This window comes from Cydia splendana, chromosome Z (genome assembly GCF_910591565.1).
Source record: "Cydia splendana chromosome Z, ilCydSple1.2, whole genome shotgun sequence".
Classification (NCBI taxonomy): Eukaryota; Metazoa; Arthropoda; class Insecta; order Lepidoptera; family Tortricidae; genus Cydia; species Cydia splendana.
The window spans coordinates 25,561,196-25,585,280 of record NC_085987.1 but is presented as its reverse complement, the minus strand read 5'-3'; the positions used below and the strand labels follow the sequence as shown (position 1 = coordinate 25,585,280).

General features: G+C 36.3%; 1 protein-coding gene across 3 annotated transcripts; it reads right to left on the bottom strand.

Moving 5' to 3' along the window:
• Positions 1-796: 796 nt before the first annotated feature.
• Positions 797-22,474, bottom strand: LOC134804865 (OCIA domain-containing protein 1). Of its 3 annotated transcripts, none has more exons than XM_063778165.1 (6): positions 22,192-22,474; positions 21,919-22,045; positions 3,405-3,582; positions 2,307-2,449; positions 1,613-1,724; positions 797-1,194 (listed from the first exon to the last, which is right to left on the bottom strand). In XM_063778165.1, exons 1-6 carry the CDS (start codon positions 22,300-22,302, stop codon positions 1,089-1,091), a joined length of 777 nt encoding a protein of 258 aa, XP_063634235.1. In that variant the 5' UTR covers positions 22,303-22,474; the 3' UTR covers positions 797-1,088. The 3 variants fall into 3 exon arrangements, with proteins under 3 accessions (XP_063634235.1, XP_063634237.1, XP_063634236.1); XM_063778167.1 differs by lacking the exon at positions 22,192-22,474 and adding an exon at positions 6,683-6,809 and having other exon boundaries at positions 21,919-22,046; XM_063778166.1 differs by lacking the exons at positions 21,919-22,045; positions 22,192-22,474 and adding exons at positions 6,683-6,809; positions 6,908-7,090.
• Between the last annotated feature and the right edge of the window lie 1,611 nt (positions 22,475-24,085).

Below are 24,085 nucleotides of genomic sequence, written 5' to 3'. Positions count from 1 at the left end.
GAAAAAATCAAAGATACATGAAAATATACGGGTAGTAAAAATACACGACTCGTGTAAAACATACGCGTGATAATGATATAGGTACGTGTTGGTTATATTTTGGGTGTAGTTTACTTTTAGTTTTTTCTATAAATAAAACTTGGGTCTCGTGGATTTTTAATTTTATTTATTTCATTGCATGTTTGAGAAAAGCACTATACATACCTCGGCGGGAAATGCGGTTGGCCGCGCTCAGACCTATCCGGCCTCGCTTCGCTCGGCCGTCTATATGTCTTCGGCCGGCAACCCCTTTCGTCCCGGCCTCTGTAGTAATGTACTATAATTTATACAATTTTTATTTGTAGGTATGCCAATTCGCCTCTGGCAACCGATAAAATAGTTGTTTCTAACTACGCGCTACGACGAATCTAACTACACACTTATTCTAATCTTGTAAGTTTAAATACCCATTGTATATATATGTAAGAATGGGAATCTCAATTCGCGAGAACTATAAAGCCCGAAATACACCAGTAGTAGCACATTAAAATTGCATCGTAGAGAACATTTTACTCTTCATATAAGTATGGTAGTCCTTTTTAGTCCGTAGTGGCAACATACTTGCCATCATACTTAAAACAAAAACGCATCTCTACTATACGAAAATGTCAAATGGTTAAAGGGTTAATATATTTCTGGTTATAAAATCTAGCTGTTTTCAAACGTGCATCACATTAACATCATTCGAAAACAGACTATACACTTATTTTAACCCGTGAGATTCGTGGGAAAGACGATTAAATAAAAACAATTTAGATGCTTCAGAAAATCATTTTTTAAAGATTTCTATTATGAAAGTAAAATCGTAATGTATATATTAAACAAACAACAATACGCAGTTTTTAGTCATAAATGAATTTTCCAATATTTTATATTGTTTAATTATACATACTTTGCGTGCTAAATCTATATTTTGCAATTCATGATGAGGAGCCTAAATATATTCAGCGAATGCTACCCCACTGTTGAAATATTAGCCAGTATATTATTTACACGTTGCAGTTATCGGGCCATGCATCTAAAAAGCGAGTGGTGTAAATGTCATTGTGTTAATCCATAACGTCGCCGTACTGGTTGGTGTGGCGCGAGGCGGGCGGCGGCGCATCGATCACCGGCGCCGCGCGCGTTATTGGCGGCACCGTGTTCGGGTCAACTCTGAAATAAACCGTGCCCTTTATTCAATGGACTATTCGTTTGTACACTCCATTCTAGATAGGATTAGAGATAGGGAAATATGGCTCATTATAGTGCAATTTTTAGGATGTCAATGAGTAACATTCATTTCGCTCAGACTCGAGAGAGATGTTCGCTCGAATTACAGCTAACTGATATGATTCCAATATCATTCTAATATCGGTTTGATGTCAGTGCATATTCAGAATCTCTAACTCGAGTGATCTTCTGGAGTCTACTCTTATCTGGAATGAAGTATAATGGTACTCTCTCGTCACCAGTAGTCTCGGATGTAGGACGTAGGCCAGAAGTAACGCCGTGGCGATTACGTTGATGAGTTTAGAATAAACGTGATATTCAAAAAAGTACGAGTAGAAAATTAATTGGTTAAACATGTTACCTGTACGGGTCTTGCCTAGCGTCGGTGTACTCGCCGCGGTTCCTGCGCCTGAGGTCGTCGTAAGAGAGGGCAGGCCGCTTGCTGTCCGGGCCCAACGAGGGGAAACCTCCACCTAAAATGACCAATTTTCACGGTTTTTGTTTATCCTTTTTTAACTTCTCTGCAAAAGAAAATATCGCTATTTAATCTACAATGTGTAGGTTATCCAGGAATTACGGGAAGACGAAAAAGGGGATTGTTCAATTACCCGCAATAAAAAATCTTCGACATCCTAAAAAAGCACCTTTGTCATCTACATAAACTGTTATCACTAACACGGGCTCGACACCTAGGTAACTCGAGAAAACGCGTGGTTTTCTATCCTTGGTAATCGTGGGTTATTCTCCCTATTCTACCAGTGGTAACAAACAATCCATAATGGTGGCAGAATACGAAATGTTCGATATGATACAATATATTTTAATATTAGTCTTGACTTTAATGTTGTATAAACATACATATGTACCTAAATAAAACGCGCCAGTGCTGCTATAGATAACACCCTATGTCAGCTTTATTGCTAATGACGTGACATGTTAGTATGTAGTAGTAGTTAGGACAGTGACATGCCCTTGGACATCTACCTTATGCCTAAAAATGACATTTTCACTTTATCCGAACGAGTGGAGTGTTAGACATGTCATAAGAATCTGACCTTGATTATCGGGGCGATAAGAATCGTCGCTGAAGGTCGGGCGATCGGTGTCCAGGTCCAGCGAGCTGCCGGGGCCCGCGTCCGAGTAGATGTCGCTGGGGCCGGCGCCGAACATGCTCGGAGTGCTTTGTATGTTTCCACCTCTAAAATTATGACGGAGAAATACGATAACGGTATATCATACCAGCCTATGAATTTCAAGTAGGTACATAATTAAATTAAATTTTATAAACATAACAGGGACGACCACACTTAGTTACTGAAAATATTCTGTGCCCTGTTTATCAAAAGCTTGTAACTTGTAATACAAGTGGAAGTCCCTTTCTAACAAAAGCTAGCGCTGAATGGGTTACCTAAGTGACTTTGAATGTCTGGCATACAGATTATAATGGTTCCAACTGGCAGGCGTGGCTCACTCCGCGAATTCGTCGCTTTGCTACAGGTAACTAAAAGTACATCCGTTCCACACCAAATTTGGTGGCTAGCCATAAGCCGCGCGTGGCGCTGTCGCCACCTAGCGGCCATATCTGTCCTGATCGTAACAGACGCGTTTTGTTAGAGAGTTAGTCTTCTGTACCTAGTACTATTATTTATTCTGTGCAACTGGTACCAAAAGTTATATACGATTGCAGCGCCATCTGCGTTAATCTTCGCGCGTTGATCCTCACTGCGGGAATCCTACAGAGTGTGAGATAGTTGTGCCGTTCTTAAGAACGTTCTGCGTGTTGTATGGGGAATGTGCTCGTGTGACGGCCCAACAGACAAATGCGGGCAAGCGGCTTGTAAGCAACCCATGCGGTAGGCTGCGCGTTCTCCACTATATATGCGTTGTTGTTTTCTCACCCGTGAACTTACTCACTCACTTTGAGACACAGGGCTGGGCTATTTTAGTCATTGTTTTACACAATACTTTTTTCTAATTTATAATTTGTTATGTTATTTCTACTCAGAATCACGAGCTCCTTAGATTCTAATAGGAGAAAAATAGTGTTTCAAGATTTAGGTATATTCAATGCAAGGAATAAATAATGGATTGATGGACTGTATAACAATTAATAAACCTATATGGAGTTACGATTATCGGTGGCATATTCTTACCCGCCTGTCCTCCCTTGCTTTTTTTCACGGAGAAGTTGTCCAATGTAGCTTCCTGGTAAGGCCATTAATTTTTCAGCACATGCCTCTTGGTAAGATAGCTTCCCAACAAAGTAACCAACCAACACCGCAAATGATATTTTAGGAATAGCTCCAAACCGGGCATTTGGTTTGAAATAACCTGCAATGCAAAAATATTTGCAATTAGCTGTGTTGTCAATGTTGAATTGAACTTGATCTGGGAGCATGACTGATGTCATTGCCATTTGATAGTAAGTACATTTCATTAAGTAATTGCCTTTACTTTTTGAAAACAAATATTCTTGTATTAATTTTCGGAGTAACATGGAATTTCGCAATGGCTCGACACCTACAATAAATCGCGATTTGTGTCATCTCTCTCTCTACTCTCTAGAAACTCTCTAGAGATTATTTAAGTGCATGTTTAGTATTATGCATAAAATTTGAAATTTGCATGTCACTGTGTGACAAGGGAGCTTGGCTTACTTAACTATGAACTGTAACATCCTATGTATACCCTATCTTTCGCAAACAAATGACTTATGACTTGAGACCTAGATGTAGATGTAGTGTACCTAGGGACGCCCGGCCGGAAGCAGGCGGGCTGTCGATCGCGTGTCGCTTTCATTCAGCCCTGTTCCCAGACCTAACATCTAAGCTTACTCAATCTGCACCAATTTGGCAGCAAGAAAGTGTGGCAGCACCACTATAGACATCATATTTTTACAGTGATTTGATATTTATGGTGGAACTTGCACTCTATTGCTGATATGGTAGTAAGTAGAAATAAACATATACTAATTACAATCCTTTACAAAACATATTCCTGATTCAATTAATTATTACAATTTTACAACAACTAATTGTGATCTGAGATGTATAGACTGACTCATAGTAATAAGTTTTTGGCAGAACTTTCATTTTTGGTACAAGCTTTTATTGCTGACTGTCCCTATTCTTTCCACAGGCAACTAATACTCATCAAGACAATGCCAAAAACTCCAAACACAATTAGGTTGAGTTGTTTTATCACAGAGTTCCCATGGCTACTTCCCGTCTCCATCACCAGATCAGCTCCATGGTACCATAATATTGCAATGTCACCCTTACATATGTATGCAAAATTTTCAGCTCAATCGGAAACCGGGAAGTGGTACACAATTTAGCTTTCAAGATTTGGCCCATACAAAAATACATGCATACATACTAACAGGGCAAGTTAAATATAAGTTTGTAAAATGGAGAAAAGAAAGCTGGTGTCATCACCTCATTCAGCAATGCAAACATAATAACAAAACATTACGGTGACTTTATAATTGGGGCACAAAATTGTTATGCAACAATGTCAGTAAGTAAATATATCTTCATCATATTTACAGATACATATTATTATTAGAAAGTTAATAAAGATGATTACTAGTTGTATATGTATACTTATGATACGGCAGTGCATCTTCTCAACATCAAACAAACAATAACTTTAAAATGATATGTCCCTAGACAGCAGTGCAGAATAAGGGTCGGTCAGTTGAATTGGACATAACCAACAGTCCGCAATTTAACTAAAATCGCATGCGAGTTCGCGCGCCGTCTAAATCAGCCTTAAAAGTCAGTTTTGCTTCAAATTTTGGACATATTTCAAAATTCACACTCTTACCAGACCTATCTAATATCAATATTAGATGTCATGTATGTCAAATATTTAGGCAGTATAGCCGGCGTATTATGGAAGGGTTTACCCATCTTTATCCACGTGATAAAATAACCGTCACTTTTTAACACCTTGGGATAGAAAGTGATGGACACCGTTTTATCACACTGTCACATAGACAATAACGAACATCATATCCGTACTGGTATGTTAGTTAATGGCAATACCAATTTCTTTTCGCAGAGCAGCATAGCAATTAACATTTATGTTATTCAAAAATCATACAATAATACTGTATTATTAGGAATATTTAATTTTACTTTTCAAAACCATAAATATTTAGTCAGTAAAAAACCACAACCAAAACTTTGGTACTTAAGCCAAAGTTTTTAAAATTACAGATTGCAGCAGCCCGCCAGACCGAAAATATGCATGAGCCAATTTGAAATGAAGACTACAGTTAAAATTGACACTAAGAAGTCATCAATGTGCTTGCTTCTAAGTTGCATTATACATTTTTATAGTGCTAATGCCTTAATTTCTCAGAAAATGTCTTTCTCAGTACCTATTTGTCCCCACCCACAAAGGAATCTTATGCAAATTAAAAATAAGTAGGTATATTATTAGACAATGCTCTTGGGACTGAAATTTTATGGTGAGAACCAAAAATTCCAGGTTCTGGGACTGACTTTGTATGGAAAACCAGTAGCAGGAGCAACAACAATTCTATACAGTCAGGCACATCAAAGTCAAAAACATATATTCAAAATAACCTAAAAGCCTGGAACTTGACTATATTGTCAAAGATGGCCACTTGTATACTTAACGTCCTTTGGAATCCTTGACTAGGTATATGCCTTTACTTGATAGAGTGTATGCAGAAAGAGAAGAGTCGTGGATTATATGGGAACCAATACATTCTACGACTCTTCTCTTTCCGCACAGACTCTAGACCAGTGGTTCCTAACCTGGGGGTAATTACCCCCGTGGGGGTAAAACTGGTATTTTACGGGGGTAATAAGCTAACCTAATATAACAATACAACAAACGTACACGTTTTATTTTTTATTACCAATGGGAGGAGGGGTAAAATCAGGTTCCCTAGTTAGTCATAGGGGTGACCGGACTGATAAGGTTAGGAACCACTGCTCTAGACCAATGTAGTCAAATAAGGCTTATTCTAATAAGATATTAAGTATGCTGTTGTAAACTAATAGAAACTATAGCTCATAAAGAATAATATTATCTTAATAATAAATACATTTTCGGAAGACAAAATTGTATGGATAGTAAAAAATATTTATAAAACCTATTAACATGTTAACAGCTGTTGGATCTCCGAATAGTAATAAATAAATAAATAAATAAAGATACAATGAAAAACAAGTTGCGATGCAAATTTGTTAAACAATAATTCTAGTAGTCATACACCATACACCCTTAGGGCCACCGCAGCGTCTTCCGAACGTCGGCGTCTAGCCAACTCTATGGCTACTGCTCGACGCAACGTCGGCGCAACTGCGCAGAAACGCCATTTTCCATAGCGCTGATTAGACGCCGACGCTCAAAAGACGTTAGTGTGGGGTGGCTCTTAAGATAATGTACAAACCTTTCTGGATAGCGATGTAAGTGGTCACACCGAGTGAAGTGCCGAGGGGCAGCGACCGCTGGTAAAAACTCTCGCGATTGCACTGCCCCAGGACTCGAAGCTCATCAGCGGTGAACTTGTACGAGCCCTACAACCGTACGAAATGATAATATTAAATATTTTTTATGAAAACCTTTCTTCATGTGGCCATTTCAACGAAATGTTATGAAATCACGCTGTCCTTACTTGTAACGGTGAATTCTGCCGCTGGCCCGGCGGCGTAGGAGTCAGCTGTTGTCCTGAGCCATCTGGTTGGTACCCGAATACATTTGGATCATTCATCGCATTCCTATTTTATTCAACACTAACGAATCTTATACAATCAAGAAGCAACTATTTTCTTACACCGCACGGATCCCACCATTTAGACTTTGAGGTTGACACTATTGACAGTGACGTTGATGTTTTTTTTTTTCATTGTCCTTTCGGCGAGACTAAGGCCTCGTCCATTATGACTCATAATCACATTTTACAGAGTATGTTTGCCGCACATTATATTATAGATGGTCAAGCAAATCTTGTCAGTAGAAAAAGGCGCGAATTCAAATTTTCTATGAATATCGTCTCATTCCCTTTGCGCCTACATTTTTCAAATTTGCCGCCTTTTTCTACTGACAAGATCTGCTTGACCAACTATGTAAACTCTAAATCATAATAAGATTCCACAAAAAAAAAAATACTTTTATGGCGGCAAGACGTGTTTTGAAAACTCTTGTGTAAAATTATTAATTTTATATTCAATTAACGCGTGTCTTTCAGTTATTTGTGTTTTAAAATACTCATAAATTATTAATCTTCTGGTTTTTCATAAATTTGAAGCGGTCCCGACTGATACAGTCGGGATCCGAAACCAATGTCCCACAATGGAGATGATGGCGCAAATGAAGCTACAAATCACGTAAATAGCTCCGAGACAATCCTACAAAATGATTCCATAGACTTAACACAACGTGATATGGACTGCGAGTTAGAGGAAATGACGACTGATAATGGTGAACCGAACCCATCAGTTGACCTAAGGTCACCTAAAGTCAAGGGTAAGCTTAAGGCAAGACAGTTTCCTAAGGTTAGTACTGAGACAATTATTACGACAGATCATTCCTATGCAACCAAGAGGAAGGACGATGAATGGACATTAGTTACCAAAAATCCAAAACGCCGTTATGTGTTTAACCCAGACTTATCCGTGGGCACAGAAATAAGCATTACTTGCAAAGATAAGCTGCCGAAACAATTTGCGCTAGCGAAGCTATTAAAAAGTCATGATATTTTAGGTATCATTAGAGTCAGGTACGTTAATTCATATAAAGTGCTTGTCCAATTTGATAATGAAACCAGCGCTGAGCGGCTTATGTCCAAGGTTGCTATGCATGAGGAGTTGGGCTGGCGGTGCCAAAAAACATACGAGGTTGGTGTTTCTTATGGCATTATTAAAGATGTGGATTTAGATTTAAGTGAAAAAGATATGATAGAGAGTATGATGTGTGGAGTAGAAATAGTTTCAGTAAAAAGATTAAGCAGAAAAAGTTCAGATGAATCAGGATGGAAGGACAGTGAGACCGTACGTGTATGTTTCAAAGGCCCTATATTACCACCTTACGTTTATATACATGAAATGCGAGTTAAGGTTGAACCATACTTATTTCCTGTATCACAATGTGCCAATTGCTGGCGGTATGGTCATACAAAGAAAACGTGTTCCAAAAAATGTACTTGTCCTAAGTGTGGAGGCCAACATTCAAATTGCGAAACAACTGTATTCACATGTCGTAATTGCTCAGGGAATCACATGGCTTTAGACAAAATTTGTCCGCTCTACCAAAAAGAAAGAAACATAAGGAAGATTATGGCTGAATTTAATTGTACATATAAAAAGGCGTTGAATAAATATGAACCAGGTTCTAGCAGCCCGCCAGCCCCGGCGGCATCAATGTATCAGGAAAACTTTCCCCCGACGCTTAGGACAACTGAGACGTCTTCAGTGGCTGAAACATCAACAGTGGAGCCTGCGGTAATCGAACCAGCATATGCAAAAGTAGTGACGACCCAAGCTGTAGTTCATAGTGATGCCCCAGGTAAAAATAATGTCTCGTTTACTCCATCTAAAAAGGCAAGCCGTACTAAACCTAAACGCAGGAAGCAGGAAGTGAGAGAAAAAGATGACAGTATATCTGATAATAACTTATCAAGTATGGAAACTGATGATAGTGACGTTCTACCAGAAATAACGACTAAACCCAAGGAAGTAAGTGAAAATAAACTTAAATTTAGTTCACTAATTGATAAGTTAAAAGATATCATATTCATAAAAAACTTGACGATTGTTGAAAAATTAAAATTAGGGGTTCAAACTGGATTAGAATGGCTTTTATCTTTTGTTATGAAGAATATACTTGACATGTCCTGCTTAAAATCCTTTTTTAACGCCACAGATGGCTAGTAACTTAAAACAGTGCAGACTTAACATGTTGCAATGGAACGCACAGAGTATTAGACCAAAGTTACCATCGTTTGAAAATCTACTTATTCAGGAGAAGATCCATATAGCGGCACTTAGTGAAACATGGTTAGATTCCGACTGTTATTTTCGCATTAGTAATTATAATATATATAGGGCGGACAGATCGGATGGATATGGTGGTGTTGATCCTTACGCATAAATCGATCAAGTCTGAGCATTGTCGTGTTCAACACCCTAATCCTGGTGTAGAAGTTGTTTACGTTAAAGTGTTTAATTGTGATCAAATTAAAAACGTGATTTCAGTTTACTGTCCGTCTTCTGTAGTGACTCAGCAGAGTGATTGGGATTTTATTTTTTCAATCGTGCAACATAACGTGATTATCATGGGCGACTTTAATGGCCATCACACCAACTGGTCATATAAAACGGATACTCGCGGCACTCAAATATATGATTCTCTTGTAGACTGTAATCTAGTTTCTCTTAATGATCACAGCCACACAACTCACACAAGAGTGCGCCTAGTCAATGGAATGTTACAGGAGTCGTCTCCAGATATTTCTATAGTATCTTCTGATATTTATTTTGCATTTAATTGGAACGTTATGAAAGAATCACTAGGAAGCGATCACCTTATTATAAAGATTTCTACATATTTAAATTCTTGTGTTAACTCTGTACCAAAGAGAAACTATAAAGAGGCTCAATGGAATGAGTACAGAATGTATTTAGAAAATAAGTTTGCTGATTTGTCTTTGCCTGAAGCTCCTCAAGAATCATATAATTGTTTTTTAAGTACTATAAATGAAGCTGCTGATCTTTTCATACCATATATTAAAACTAACAATAAGCCAGCAAAAAAATTCCAACCAAAACCGTACTGGAACCAGACTTTATCCAAAGCCGTTGCCGAAAGACGTTTAGCTCTCTCATTGTTCAGACGAAATCCTACACCACAAAATCTTGAGGAACTTCAGGCTAAGATAAGAGACACTCAGAGACTTATTAGAACTCGTAAAAATGAAAATTGGCAACAATTTTGCAACTCCATAAGCGAGTCCTCATCAGCCTCTGAAGTTTGGTCTCGGATGAAATGGGTAAAGGGCTATAGGTCTTCTCGGCCTCATGTTAGTGTAGAAAAAGCTCATAATCTTCTTTGTTCTCTCACGCCAGATTATGTATCTCCGCCGACGCCAGTGATTGAGTCGGGTGGCACGGTTATAGACGTACCTTTTACATTACATGAATTAGATTCTTGCATTAAACCAAAAGATACTGCTCCGGGTCATGATGGAATAGCATTTTCTATGATTAAAAATCTACCTGAGAAAGGAAAACTCTTATTACTATCATTGTATAATAATTTCTACTCCATAGGTTTTGTCCCTACTCAGTGGAGAGAAATTAGTGTAGTCCCGGTACCTAAACCCGGAAGAGACCCCTCCTCTGATTCTGCTCTTCGACCAATCTCTTTAATTTCATGTGTGTGTAAAATATTTCATTCTATGATAAATAGGAGGGTGGAATGGTTCATAGAAAAAAGATGTATGTTTGCCGAAGAAACTGTTGGTTTTAGAAAGTGTCGATCTTTGGATAATTTAAGTAGCTTAGTTAGTCGGATTCAGACCGGATTTTCAAAAAATATGATCACTTTGGGGAGTTTCATAGATATTGAGAATGCATATAATAATGTAAATGTTCCCATTTTAATTGAAATACTTGACAGGCTACGAGTTGGACATCATATTTGTCGATATCTATGGAATTTCTTAAAGGAAAGATACCTCACAATACAAACTGATGCATCTATGTTACGAAGATCAACTGGTCGCGGGTTGGCTCAGGGAGATCCTACTTCGCCATTGCTTTTTAATGTTTATACTATGCATATTCAAAAATCAATTACAGATGTTTACTTTTCACAATATGCAGATGATTATATTTTATATGTTACAAAGAAATCTATAGAGGAGGCCGAGGATGTATTACAAAAGTCCCTTAATGTTTTTAACAAATGTTTGAATAATCTCGGTCTTGAAATATCTACATCTAAAACTAAGCTATGTGTGTTTAAAAAAGGTATTAATAGAAAACCTGTAAGCATCAAAATTAATGATAAAAAAATAGAGTTAGTCGAGTGTGTTAAGTATCTAGGAATGTGGTTGGATCGATCTCTTAGGTGGGAAAAACATATTAACGAATTGGCTCAAAAGATTCAGAAATATTCCAATGTTATAAAAGTTCTAGTTGGACCGGGATGGGGTGTCCATCCAAAACATCTCCGAAGATTATACTTTGCTGTAATTCGTAGTCGAATAGATTACGCGTCTTTTCTTTACGATGATAGTTGCGATTCTCATTTGTACAAACTCGATAAAATTCAAAATCAGTCATTGAGGAATATCGGCGGTTTTATTAAGTCTACTCCTATACACGTAATGGAATGTGAATTGTGTGTACAACCGTTGCACATTCGTCGCATCTATTTGGCATCCAAGTTTTGGCTAAAATCTAGATCTTTTGAAGATAACACAACTATCAAACTCTTAGATGGATTAAATAATAATTTACAAGTTCGAGACACTTTGCGAAATAAAAAACCTCTTCTTCTTACCATTCATAATATGTATAAGTTAATAACTATGTATTCCAGTAAAGTATTGGAAATGTTTACTTTGGACCAATGGGTAAATCATATAGATATTTCTAAATCTATTAAGTTAAACATTACTTCTATTAACAAATCTAAGCGCGAGTATGACAAAGTTTCCCTAAGAACTTCTGTTAACACATTTTTACGTACCAATTACTCTGGATTTTATTGCATATATACCGACGGTTCTAAGGAAAAAAATTCCTTAGGTGCTGCGATTTATGACCCTCAATCGAACGTATCGGTTAAATTACATATAAAATATGATATGTCTATTATGCACGCCGAGTTGGTTGCCATTGCTGAGGCCTTATCCTACATCCAATCCCTAGATTGCAATCACATAGTCATTCTGTCAGATTCTAAAAGTGCTCTGCAGCATATTGCTCGGTGTAGCACGAAAACTCGATGTCTCCCGGTTGCCTATTCCATTTTAAATATCATTGATAAATTACAATCGCAAGATAAGACCATAATTCTGCAATGGATTCCATCTCATGTAGGTATAGCCGGTAATGAAGTAGTGGATTCCATAGCCAGGCTGGCTTGTCATGGTGGAGTAGAATGTAATACCTTACCTTTTTATACGGATTGTATTATTTTAGCCAAACAGAGAACCTATACTTTATGGAAAGAATACTTTGATAAGAGATCAACAGAAAAAGGTATTTGGTACAAGACGATCCAACCTCATCCTCTAATGACACCGTGGATTGATTGTTTTCTTAATAGAAGTGACATTGTATTGATGATGAGACTACGTTCTGGACATATCCCATTGAATCAATTCGGTTATTTAATGAAGAAAGTTCCTTCTCCTAATTGTGATGAATGTGATATATTAGAAGACGTGTACCACGTTATAATGGAATGTGTCCGGAATGAAGCTGCTCGGATACAACTTGCTTTTTCAAGCCATAATACTATGTTTGATGTCGGGGGCTGCAATAGCGTTCTGGCTGCTCCTCTGTCGGACTCCGCCATGGCGCTATTGCAGCTTGTACGAAAGGCTTTAGTATGTAGAATAAGTTAGATGTAAGAATGTGTTAATTTGTGGTTTTTTTATGGAGCGACATGTTCACCTCGGTGACAAGCTCTAAAAATAAAGAGAAAAAAAAAAAAAATAAGATTCCAAAAAAAGTAAGAGAATGTTGCCACTTTTTACTAGCGCGTCTTGTATTTATGTAAAAATAAGTAAATAAAAGTACTTTTTTAAATCGTAGGCGTAAAATTACCAATAAATAAATTATCTTACGTATTTATTTATAAAAAGGAATTTACTATTTTACAAACAAATTATTGCAGTGGCAACATTTTTTGGAATCTAATTATGATTTAGAGTATAGTCTTTTGTTATCATTAACCCCTTCCCAGTCCTGAGGGGCTACCGCGAAAACCGAAATTCGCAAATTGCGGGATCTTTCTCTTTTACTCCAATGAAGGCGTAATTAGAGTGACAAAGAAAAATGCCCGCAATTTGCGAACTTCGATTTTCGCGGTTATAGCCCAGTGCCGATGAAATATCTCCACCAGTCCGTGATCCATATACAGGGTGTCCCTACCCTTTGGACAAAGCCGAAATGTACATATGCATTAGGGTATTTAGAACCAGTGTACAAAGTATCCTAACAATCGGTGTAGCGATTACGAAGAAATTAACAAATTACGATTTTTTTACTTTGGAGCAACCTGTATGTGTTAGTAGCTCCTGAGGTAATAAATAGTATGAAACCTTCTTCGACCGTTTTGATTATCTTTTTTATTTATGACATTAATAAGATTCTGACTTTTCATAAATGTCATCATTGCCGCACATTTTCAAACAAATTGTCAAAAGCACTGCCAATGATTATAAAACAGTATGTTTCTTTTCGTTGTCGATTATTGGAAAGAATAAAATATTTAAGGTATATTCCACGTATATTCTCATATTAACTACTAGCACTATTTAATTTATTTGATTTATTTTTGTGTATGTTTATATTTAACGTATAAGATAGTAAATTATTTTTTGTAAACAATTTTTAATTTTTTAATTTTTTTTTTTTTTAATAGTTTGGCTCTTAATCACGTATTAAAGTACCCATATGGTTTACAAAGTCTTAATTCAACCATTAAAGACGACGAGTACAAAAAACTTTAAGCTAGCTCTCAATTTAACATTTTTTTTATATTATTTTTAATTTGACCATACAATTATTCGTAAGTAGGTAAGACCGTTAAATATAAATGATTATCAGCAAATTATCACCAATTACTCTAAGAAAACTTTATGCCGAAACAGGGGACACGAATTCACGAACTTAGGAGCTGACCTAAATTTGTATCACGAAATGGGAGCCAAATAAGAGGTTCACGACAAAATTCATATAAAAAAAAGTTTCAACTAAAACCCTACAGTTTATACATTAAATTATCAACAAAGAACTAATATAACTTATTCAAAAGCTTTCAAGGTAATGATATGCTTAGTAATATTTAAAAAAATATACAAACTCTCAATTCACTCTCAAGAGCCTTTACCTGCCGAAACAGGGGCCCTTTACCTAATGTCATATTTTACTGTCTGTGAAAACGGTTTAAGGCACAGTATGTATAAGTTGTCTATGAATTTACTGAGTCGGTAGTGCTGCACTCTGGCGGCAGAACATTGCAGTTGCACTGTGTTTTATCTGGATCGTGAATGACAGCCATCTTGTTTGTTCTGAATCGTTGCTGTTTCAAGACTTTCTGCTGTCATCATTAAATACCAATATATTATAAGATTGTGCATGAACTTAAGCAAAGTCAAGGTACCTACAATGTACAATCATGCTCGTTGATCGTAAATATTTGTAAAATTTGATTTTAACATTTTACAAGCTTTGGTTCGATGTACATTGCTGCTTTTCTTAGCGTAATACTGCTCTTTGAGTGTTGCCCTACTTGACTTTGCTGTACATTGTTACTGACACACTTTGCTTGACAGACTATTCGTTCGTCCCTGAATAGCTGTCAAACTTCGATTTTGTAGGAAGTGTCCTTTCTGTACTGTAGTGTCTGTAGTACTTATACTATTAGTTGTGGTAACTGTCACATTTTTGACATCAAAATATGCGTAAAATGCATGGAGTATAGAATAAAGTACCTCTACCTTCCATAGTAAAATCATGCTTAAACATGGCAACAAATTAGTATGGAATTTTTTAAATAGGGAATATTAGGCAAAGCTCTGCGTGGGTGGCACATACAGTAAACAAACCACATTGACACATCACACGTCACGTCAATCACATGGCCTACCGCGAAACAAGAAAATCGAAATTTCGTTATCTAATCTCTCTATCACTCTTGCATATTCGAGCGATAAAGAGGCAGATAACTAAATTTCGATTTTCGATTTCCCTTTGTTAATAAACCGCCTTGATGCATCAATGTCATATTTTATAGTCTGTGAAAACTTGTCAAAAAACAGTTTAAGGCACAGTTTGTATATGTTAGTCTATGAATTTACTGAGTCGGTAGTGCTGCACTCTGGCGGTAGAACATTGCAGTAATATCCCCTATTCCATTTTATTTTATTTTTACTATTTTATGTCGCACCTATACAAGGTTACAATGTTTCGACAGAGGGGAAATAGTACGAATGCCGTCTCCCTTCCCGGTGTTGCTCGAAGGTCTATTGTGATGGACGGGCAACTACTTACGGAATCCTGCATTGAGCATGACCCGACGATCCCGACATGCTTTGGCCGTTCTTTAGGGTTCCGTACCTCAAAAGGAAAAAACGGATCCCTTATAGGATCACTCGTGCTTCTGTCCGTCTGTCACAGCCTATTTTCTCGGTAACTACTGAATCAATTAAGTTGAAATTTGGTACACATATGTAAATTAGTGACCCAAAGACGGACATGTAACGTAAATAAATGAATTTTAAACATGGGGACCACTTTTGGGGGGTAAATGAGAAAATTAAAAAATAAAATTTTTCAAACTATATCGTGTTAAGTATATGTCAAATGAAAGAGCTCATTTTGAGAATTTCAAATATTTTTTTTTATAATTTTAAAATTTATAGGTTAGAAGTTATTTAAGAAAATAGTCAAAAAATTACCATTTTTTGACTATTTTCTTCACCCAGTAGTTTCGGAGATAAAGCCCCCCACCCCCTTTATCTCCGAAACTACTGGGTCAAAAAATTTGAAAAAATACACAAAATAGTTATTTCCCTATAGATGACAGGAAAACCTATAAGAAATGTGCAGTCAAGCGTGAGTCGGACTTAATGTACGGAACCCTTGGAACGCGAGTCCGACTCGCACTTGGCCGTTTTTTTTTTATTCTATGGTTACTGAAAAATTGGTTTGTCAGACTATACTTATAGAATACGGTAGTTAATCATAGACCTAGTAGCATTTTAAAGATGAGCTATAGGCCCCGTGCATGAACTATAGGGGTAGCATAGGAGCCGTGAGATTTTTGGCGCCAGGAGTAAATGTGTCGTATATATATATATGCCGTTTATGCTTCCGATGTAGCCCACAAGATGGCAGAACCTACTATGCACAAGGAAACGTACCGACGAGAACGGTAGATTATAGCACTAAACTTGCTTTGGCAATGTACATGCGCACTCATTATGTGCACATATGTTTCCGATTCAGGCCACAAGATGGTAGACCCTCCAACGTGCACGGTCCCTATACGCATGCGCCCGTGAGGGACAGACCATACGCAATGCGACAAAATTAAAAACACGTTTTTTTTTAACATTCCTTACATCATACCAAAAACAACCTACGTAATTTGGCCGAACTATTTGTTACCCACCATGAACCATCACTATCACTACACCTAGCTACACCTTAATAAAACAAAATCCCCCGCAGCGTCTGTCTGTTTGTGTGTTTGTATGTTCGCGATAAACTCAATAACTACTGAACGGATTTTCATGCGGTTTTCACCTATCGATAGTGATTCTTGAGGAAGGTTTGTGTATATTTTTTTTTTAAATTTACGGTGTGGAATAAAAGAAATGTGAGACTGTGACAAGGACAAACAACAATAGTGCTTTTCTGCTCCCTGCTGAAAGTTTCATAAGAGCATCTCGTTCGGTCATCTCGCCTCTTCCTCATTTCATCTCTATATTTATTGTACCTCTATGAGGCTCTATGGACATTTAGGTAGTTAATATAGAGGCAAATAATATTAAATCGGTCTCAAGAGAAAACATACAGACATTTTGCTTAGTTGAGTGAAATGTATGGAGTAGGTAGGTAGACATTTGTTTTTCGGATGCTAAACATTGGCGTTATGCTATAAGTACTTAAGGCAATGGTACACCATTTCATATCCTCTTTTATTGAGTATTTCGTTACACAAACGTCACATTTTCATAGAATCACAGAAATCAGTCGTAATAAAATAAATAATAAATTATTAAAAACACGAAAAGACCTATTCTCTACCACCTGCTCGAATCATTTTGTTTTCTTAATTTTAGTCTCTCGCTCTCGGCGCTCGCAATAGTGTTGGCGCATCACGTTCCCGAGGTAACTGTTCGCGGGCAGGTGACGTAGCTTTTCCTCGCACAGCGGGACGAACGCGTAGCGCCCGTAGAAGTGCCCGATTACACACGCAATCAGCGCTTTAGGGAACGCTCCAAAATGCTCGTTTTTCTTCAGCCATCCTAAAATAAGATAACATTCAAAGAAGCAAGAAAGAATTGGAAGGAACGTTTGGACGTCAAAATGTAGGTATAAATAACATTGGCATGAATACATACAAACTGCATTATTTACACAAAAAATAACCTGGGACAGTCAGCAGCAGAAGAATAAATTTATCTGCAAAATTCCCGTTCTCAGAATGTTATACGATCAAGATCATATTGCAATTATTGCAAATATTTTCGAATTAAAGCGTAGGTAAGGATAATAACTAAGGATTAACACTTTTGCTGCGCACTAGTAATTGACTTTTTTTTTATTCGTTCTTACTTCTATGAAAGTTTTCTTGGCGTTTGTGCCTTCCTGCCAATTTTTATTTTAAGACATCTAACCAGAGGCGCGAAATTGAATCTTTCGGGCATTCTCGGCTCCGTTCGGCTCAGCATTCCTCCGAGCAATTATTAGGGTTGGCACAACTTGACGTCCCTTTGTGTGTACGACCATATATAAGATAATGACTTGAATTTAGACAACCCTATATTATTATAGCCGAAAGGTATAGTACCATACATAAGAAAGTGACAAGGGAATTCGTCCCTGAATCGCTGTCAAACTTCGGTTTTGTAGCAAGTTTCTTTTCTGTACGGTAGTACTTATCTTATTACTTATTCTGTGTTTTAACTACCAGATCAACTTTGATGTGTGTTCAAAACTATCTATGTAATTGACCCTACCCAGTATGGTGTAATTTCAGCTATATAAGTACCTGCTTGCGGAGCATTTTACTAGTCTAATCTATTAGTAATAAAAACCGGCCAAGAGTATGTCGAGCCATTCTCAGTGAAGGGTTCCGTAATAGTTACCTAGCCTATTCTGCCAGAATAGGCTCAACGGGGGCTATCATTAAGTATTATGTAGATACATTACAAGCATAAGGGAGTACCTTCGCAGCACTTTGTACGTCTTTTTACTAAGAAAAGAAGAATTTATGCAATGATTCAAAATGGCTAAAAAAAATGTTCGCTATAGTTTTCATTAAAACATTTTATGAAGCTTTTGTTTTACCATTTTTTTTTCATATTTTGTGGACCCTAGGTTTAAAAGTTAGAGGGGGGGCACATTTTATTTCTTTTGGAGCGATTATTTCCGAAAATATTCACTTTATCAAAAAATGGTTATTGGAGACCCTTATTCAAAATGTCTTAAACTTGACTTGATCATGTTTTGATGAATTTTCAATTATACCATTTCGCAAAATGTCTAAAAATCAAATTAACTAGATACAAAAACGTCACATTGTCAAAATATCTAAAACTCAGTAACTATAGAAAATATTAAAAATTATGTTGAAGTTTACAGTTTTTAAGGAATGAGTACCTAATTAAGTTAATTAATCATATTAATTAATACGTAACACTAAAAATACTGCGTGGTTAAAATTTTAGGTATAATGAAGCATTTTTGAATTTTGGTAATTATGAAACTAATGCATTTTCACTTTCAGTCTTAATAATAATTCGGTATTTGAAGTTATTGTTCATTTTACCGACTATACAATTTGGATATCGGATGTAAAGTGTGAATGTTATTATGACATTTTATTGTATTTAAAATAAGTCAATTTGGGAATTTAGGCATTTTGGAACTAAGACAATTAGAGATTTAGTAAAATATGTAAAAGGGCATTATGATATTTGGCTGTAACGAACCGGAATCCCAACGATACCCCACACCATCGGGTTAAACCGAAAATAATAAAAAAACATTTTGTATGGGAGGTATTTTTTTTTTGCTGTTGTATCGTTCTGTCGCCATACATGTTTTATGTATCCATGCCAAATAAAATTGCAGCTTTCTAGCACTAACGATCACGGAGCAAAGTCGCGGACGGATGGACAGACGGACATGGCGAAACTATAAGGGTTCCTTACCTAGTTGACTACGAAAGCCTAAAAACGATAAAAGTCGCTTTTGATGCCAGAATAGAAATTGGCATCTTAAAATTTTGAGATTGATGGATATGGTATTGAGAAAGTAGACTATACAGGGTGGTCCAAACCTTGACGTCCAAAAATTTTTTTTAGATTCCTCTAATCGTGGGCTATCAGAATATACCCCATGTATATTAGCCGATTTTTTGTAGTTTTCGAGTTATGAATTTTTGAAGTTGTTTTTGGTTAAAATTTTGGGGGTGAAGTAATTTACTCATTAAAAAAAACTATTAGAGTTTTTTTAATGTTTCTTTTTGTAACATACTCCTTAATAAATGACGTAATTATTTAAAAAAAAAACAGCGTAGTCGGCGGGGTGGGAGCAGGTAAAAATGAACCCTTTGTAGATAACAACCCGCCGCGACACGGGTCCAGTTAAGATAATGATTAAGCTTACCCAAATGATGATTCGCTTATCGCATGGTGGTCATTTCTGTGTTTTATTAAAGTTAGATTAAACCGTTTTTTTTGTGAATCACTAATTTGGGAATTTTCGACCTCAGTTCCTTTGAGTGCCGATTCTGTCAAATTTCGACTATTAAGTGTCACTTTTTTTTACCTTTTTGTAAAACACTTAGGGTCTATCAGTTTTTAAAATCAGCAGAAGTCCTTGTAACAGCTTGTATTTTTTTTTATTTAAGCGCAAAATCTAAGCTTGAAATGCCTGAGCGTAAAAAATTATTTCTGGCATGTTTTTTTACAACTGGTATCAACATGCTCACGCTGATTTTTTAAAAATAATTACGTCATTTATTAAGGAGTATGTTACAAAAAGAAACATTAAAAGAAACTCTAATAGTTTTTTTTTATGAGTAAATTACTTCACCCCCAAAATTTTAACCAAAAAAAACTTCAAAAATTCATAACTCGAAAACTACAAAAAATCGGCTAATATACATGGGGTATATTCTGATAGCCCACGACTAGAGGAATCTAAAAAAAATTTTTGGACGTCAAGGTTTGGACCACCCTGTAGAATAGCTACTGGCGGAATACTCCAATAAAGTATCAGCACGGTCAAAAGATCTTGCCGCGATTCGCACTGTCTTATTATCAAGTCGCGTCTGTCCCTTCTCACGCGAGTCGAGGCAAGTTGTGGTAGCCGTGCTAGGTAAGCACCTAGGCAGTAGGCACGGTTCGTTGAAAGACAGCTGGAAAAAAACATTTGACTACCGGTAACACCAACGCCTACTTAACGTGCAATTATGCGGAAAATGTGCATTATCACACTTTTGTACAATAAATAATAAATTACGAGAATGGTCTTTGAACAGCTCCATCGAACTACTGTAGGCACTGGACTGTAGTATCACACTTAATGCAAGAATATTAGGTAGTTACCTACCTACAGTCAGCATCAAATATATAGTGACAAGTAAAGTGGTCAACAATGGTGTGTTACAATATATTTGACCACTCTGGCCGTCTATCTACTTATATGATGCTAACTATATTCAAATCTTAATTATGTATCTTAAAATATAACTAATTTTATTATCAGAATCACGACTATCACGAGGTTGTTAAAAAAAGGGCCCTAAGGTTTCCATACATTTTTTGTTCCTTCCATTCCGTTATCATCATACAAAGTGTATGAAAAATGGTAAACGAATGGAAATAAAAATCTTGGGATACTTTTTCTCCAATTTATTAGTACCTAAAGAGAAATAGGTAACAAAAAGCTTTCCAAATTTGGATAATAAAAGTGTAGTGTAGGTACTTTAAATAATATGGCCCATGTATACCTACCTACTATTTCTCTGCTTTAAGTAGGAAAATCTAATATTTTACGTTAATTTATAAAATTTTAAATAGCAAATGTAATTTTCAATACCTATTTAATATACCATACCATTTTACAATAATTAGACACCTGTACGTTAGTAGCTGTTAGGCATGTGTAAAGTCTGTTTCTGTGAACTAGTGCTTATTACTTTTCCAATTTATTTTTTTATTTGCTTCGGCCTCTATTATATCCGAAACGAATAAGTATTTATTATTAAACAAGCCTTTTCACTTTTAATTTGATTTAACAGGTTTTTGGTCTGAATATAACATTTAAAGCTAACCTGAATGTTTCAAATATCCACTAACGAGTAGGTAGATTTTGCAACATTCTTGAAGTAACCGCAAACATGAAGTAAAATAAATAAAGAATAATTAATTAATAAATATTAGGGGACATCTTTCACAGATCAACCTAGCCCCAAACTAAGCAAAGCTTGTACTATGGGTGCTAGGCGACGATATACATATGTAATTAAATAGATAAATACATACTTATATACCTACATAGAAAACACCCATGACTTAGGAACAAATATTAGTGTTCATCACACAAATAAATGTCCTTACTGGGATTCGAACCCAGAACCATCGGCTTCGCAGGCAGGGTCACTACCCACTAGGCCAGACCGGTCGTCAGTAACAATAATCCCACTCACCATATTTGACTGCAGTGTAAGTAGCTGTGGCAAAAAGAGTGCTGAAAGGAAGGCACCGACGATAAAAGCTCTCTTTATCGCATTCTTCTAGAACTTTGATTTCATCGCGAGTGAATTCGTAGTACCTCTGAAATGAAGGCAACGATACAGTTTACAATCGGTAGAAAGCTAGCTATTACTATCCTTTGGAAAATCTTTTGGATGTATTGACTCACGACGAATGTGTTTTCTAACTAACTATGTACTTATGTAGGTACATATTCAAAGCCTTACCAACGGATGTGTTATGTTCTTCACGGGTGGATTGCAGCCAATTGGTTTCATGGCATCACATTCCACCTTTCCTCTCTTACTAGGATCATTTTGTTCATTTTTGTCAGTCATTACGAAAATCTCATTTTTAGTTAAATGTAAGATCGAAAATATTATTGATTAAAAACAAATTTTAGAATTTATAATTATTTGTTAATTATGCCATGTTTTAGGTAGCGAATAAAATAGGTTTTAAACAATTTAACTAGATTTTTTTAAGTGGCATTGTATAATAATGTGACATATTGAAAATCATATAAGCGTCAAACTATTGTATAATTATTTTTAATGTGTTAATTGGCCTGAATTTCGATAAAAATGGACAATGAGTATTTATTACAAATCACTTAAAAAGTGATTTGTACAACTGTTAATTTTTGCTACAAGTACTAGTTTTGAGTAATCAGTAAGCGAAATAGTCTAATTTGAATCTCGAGCGTAGCGAACGACTCTAAGGCATCAAGTGCAAAAATACTTGGTCGCGTGTCAGTATGAACGTATAATATAAGAACTATAAGGATTAAATAGTTATTGTTATTTGATTTACAAGGGGGCAAAAGTTGTTATTTAACCCGAGCAAACGAAATATCCCAAAACTGAACCACGAGCGTTGCGAGTCTTGTCGGACATTTGCAACTTAGTCATTGCGCATGTCCGACTTGACTTTTACGGTAGAACTAATGACAAAGTGTGGCAATACCATTGAATATTAAATAATAAATGACATAAAATTCCCAAAAATTATACGAGTACATAGTCAAGAGCGAAACATTGTAAATAATGTAATTAATAAACTGCTGGAAAATAACCGTTCGGGAAATTAAACAATTTTATTGCTACGATTCATTTCCAAAGTAACATCAGAGCTGACAGGTAAACAAATCAAAATGTCATTATAGTCTGCTTATACGACTTGGTTATTGTAGTGTTATGTTATGCTATGTTACTTATGTTACAAGCGAGGAAATACTTACAGTAACAAAAATGAGTTTGAGTTTGAAAAATATTTATGAGCTTTGGAGACGGCCAATCTTGTTAATTGACAATTGACAATGTACCAGAAACTATGTATGGTTACGGAATATACCTACATAGTAACATGATCATCATCATGGTGGCCTTTTGGTGATCCAATCTTGGATGTAAGCCTAGGATGTAGTCATAATCGCCCAAATCTAAAAGAAAACCGAAATTTTCGCGGGTTTTTCGATATTTGACAAAGTTGCGTTCGGCGCTCGAAGTCACAAACTTGTAATTTCAATTATCTTGAAAATGTAACAACCAATATTACAGGGTTCTATGAAATATTGGGCCCGCGATATCGCGTGGCGTCGAAATCAATTTTATTAGAAAATAATCTTTGTAATTACCAGTATTAAAAATAGTGTTTACAGTCCGCTATCGTTTCATTCAGCAGTCTAAATCTCCTGGATCTAGTACACTACACGAATTAGGCACGATACGCAACAATAAGATAGGCTTGCCGTGATGATGATTCAAGGGAAGACCCTTGAATGTAGTAACATGATAGACGAAATATTTTTACAGCTATAGAGCTAGGCTAATGGTGTGGCTAATAGTGGCCACATAAATTTACATGAATTTCATATGGCAAAAAAAAAGTACCGACAATATAAAAAATGTGGTCACCGAATATTTGGATTGTGATTTTGATTACGGTGAATCAAAACAACAAGTTGCCAATCCACATTGTTCAGACTATACAGAACTGTTGCCATATAAATGAGAATAATAGCGCCCTCTTGACAATGATCATATATTCCTGGTCAGGCTTTACCTGGCTCTCAAAGTAGGTTTCCCTGTGTCTCAAGAACCAGTCCCTTCGCGATTACAA

What these genes read in the sequence shown, in the direction of transcription:
- LOC134804865 (XM_063778165.1), bottom strand. Translation starts at nt 22,302, where the DNA reads ATGACTGACAAAAATGAACAAAATGATCCTAGTAAGAGAGGAAAGGTG. An exon ending in AAGCAAGGGAGGACAGGCGG is followed by an intron (nt 2,450 to 3,404) that starts GTAAGAATATGC and finishes TCATAATTTTAG; the next exon opens with AGGTGGAAACATACAAAGCA. An exon ending in TTATCGCCCCGATAATCAAG is followed by an intron (nt 1,725 to 2,306) that starts GTCAGATTCTTA and finishes TGGTCATTTTAG; the next exon opens with GTGGAGGTTTCCCCTCGTTG.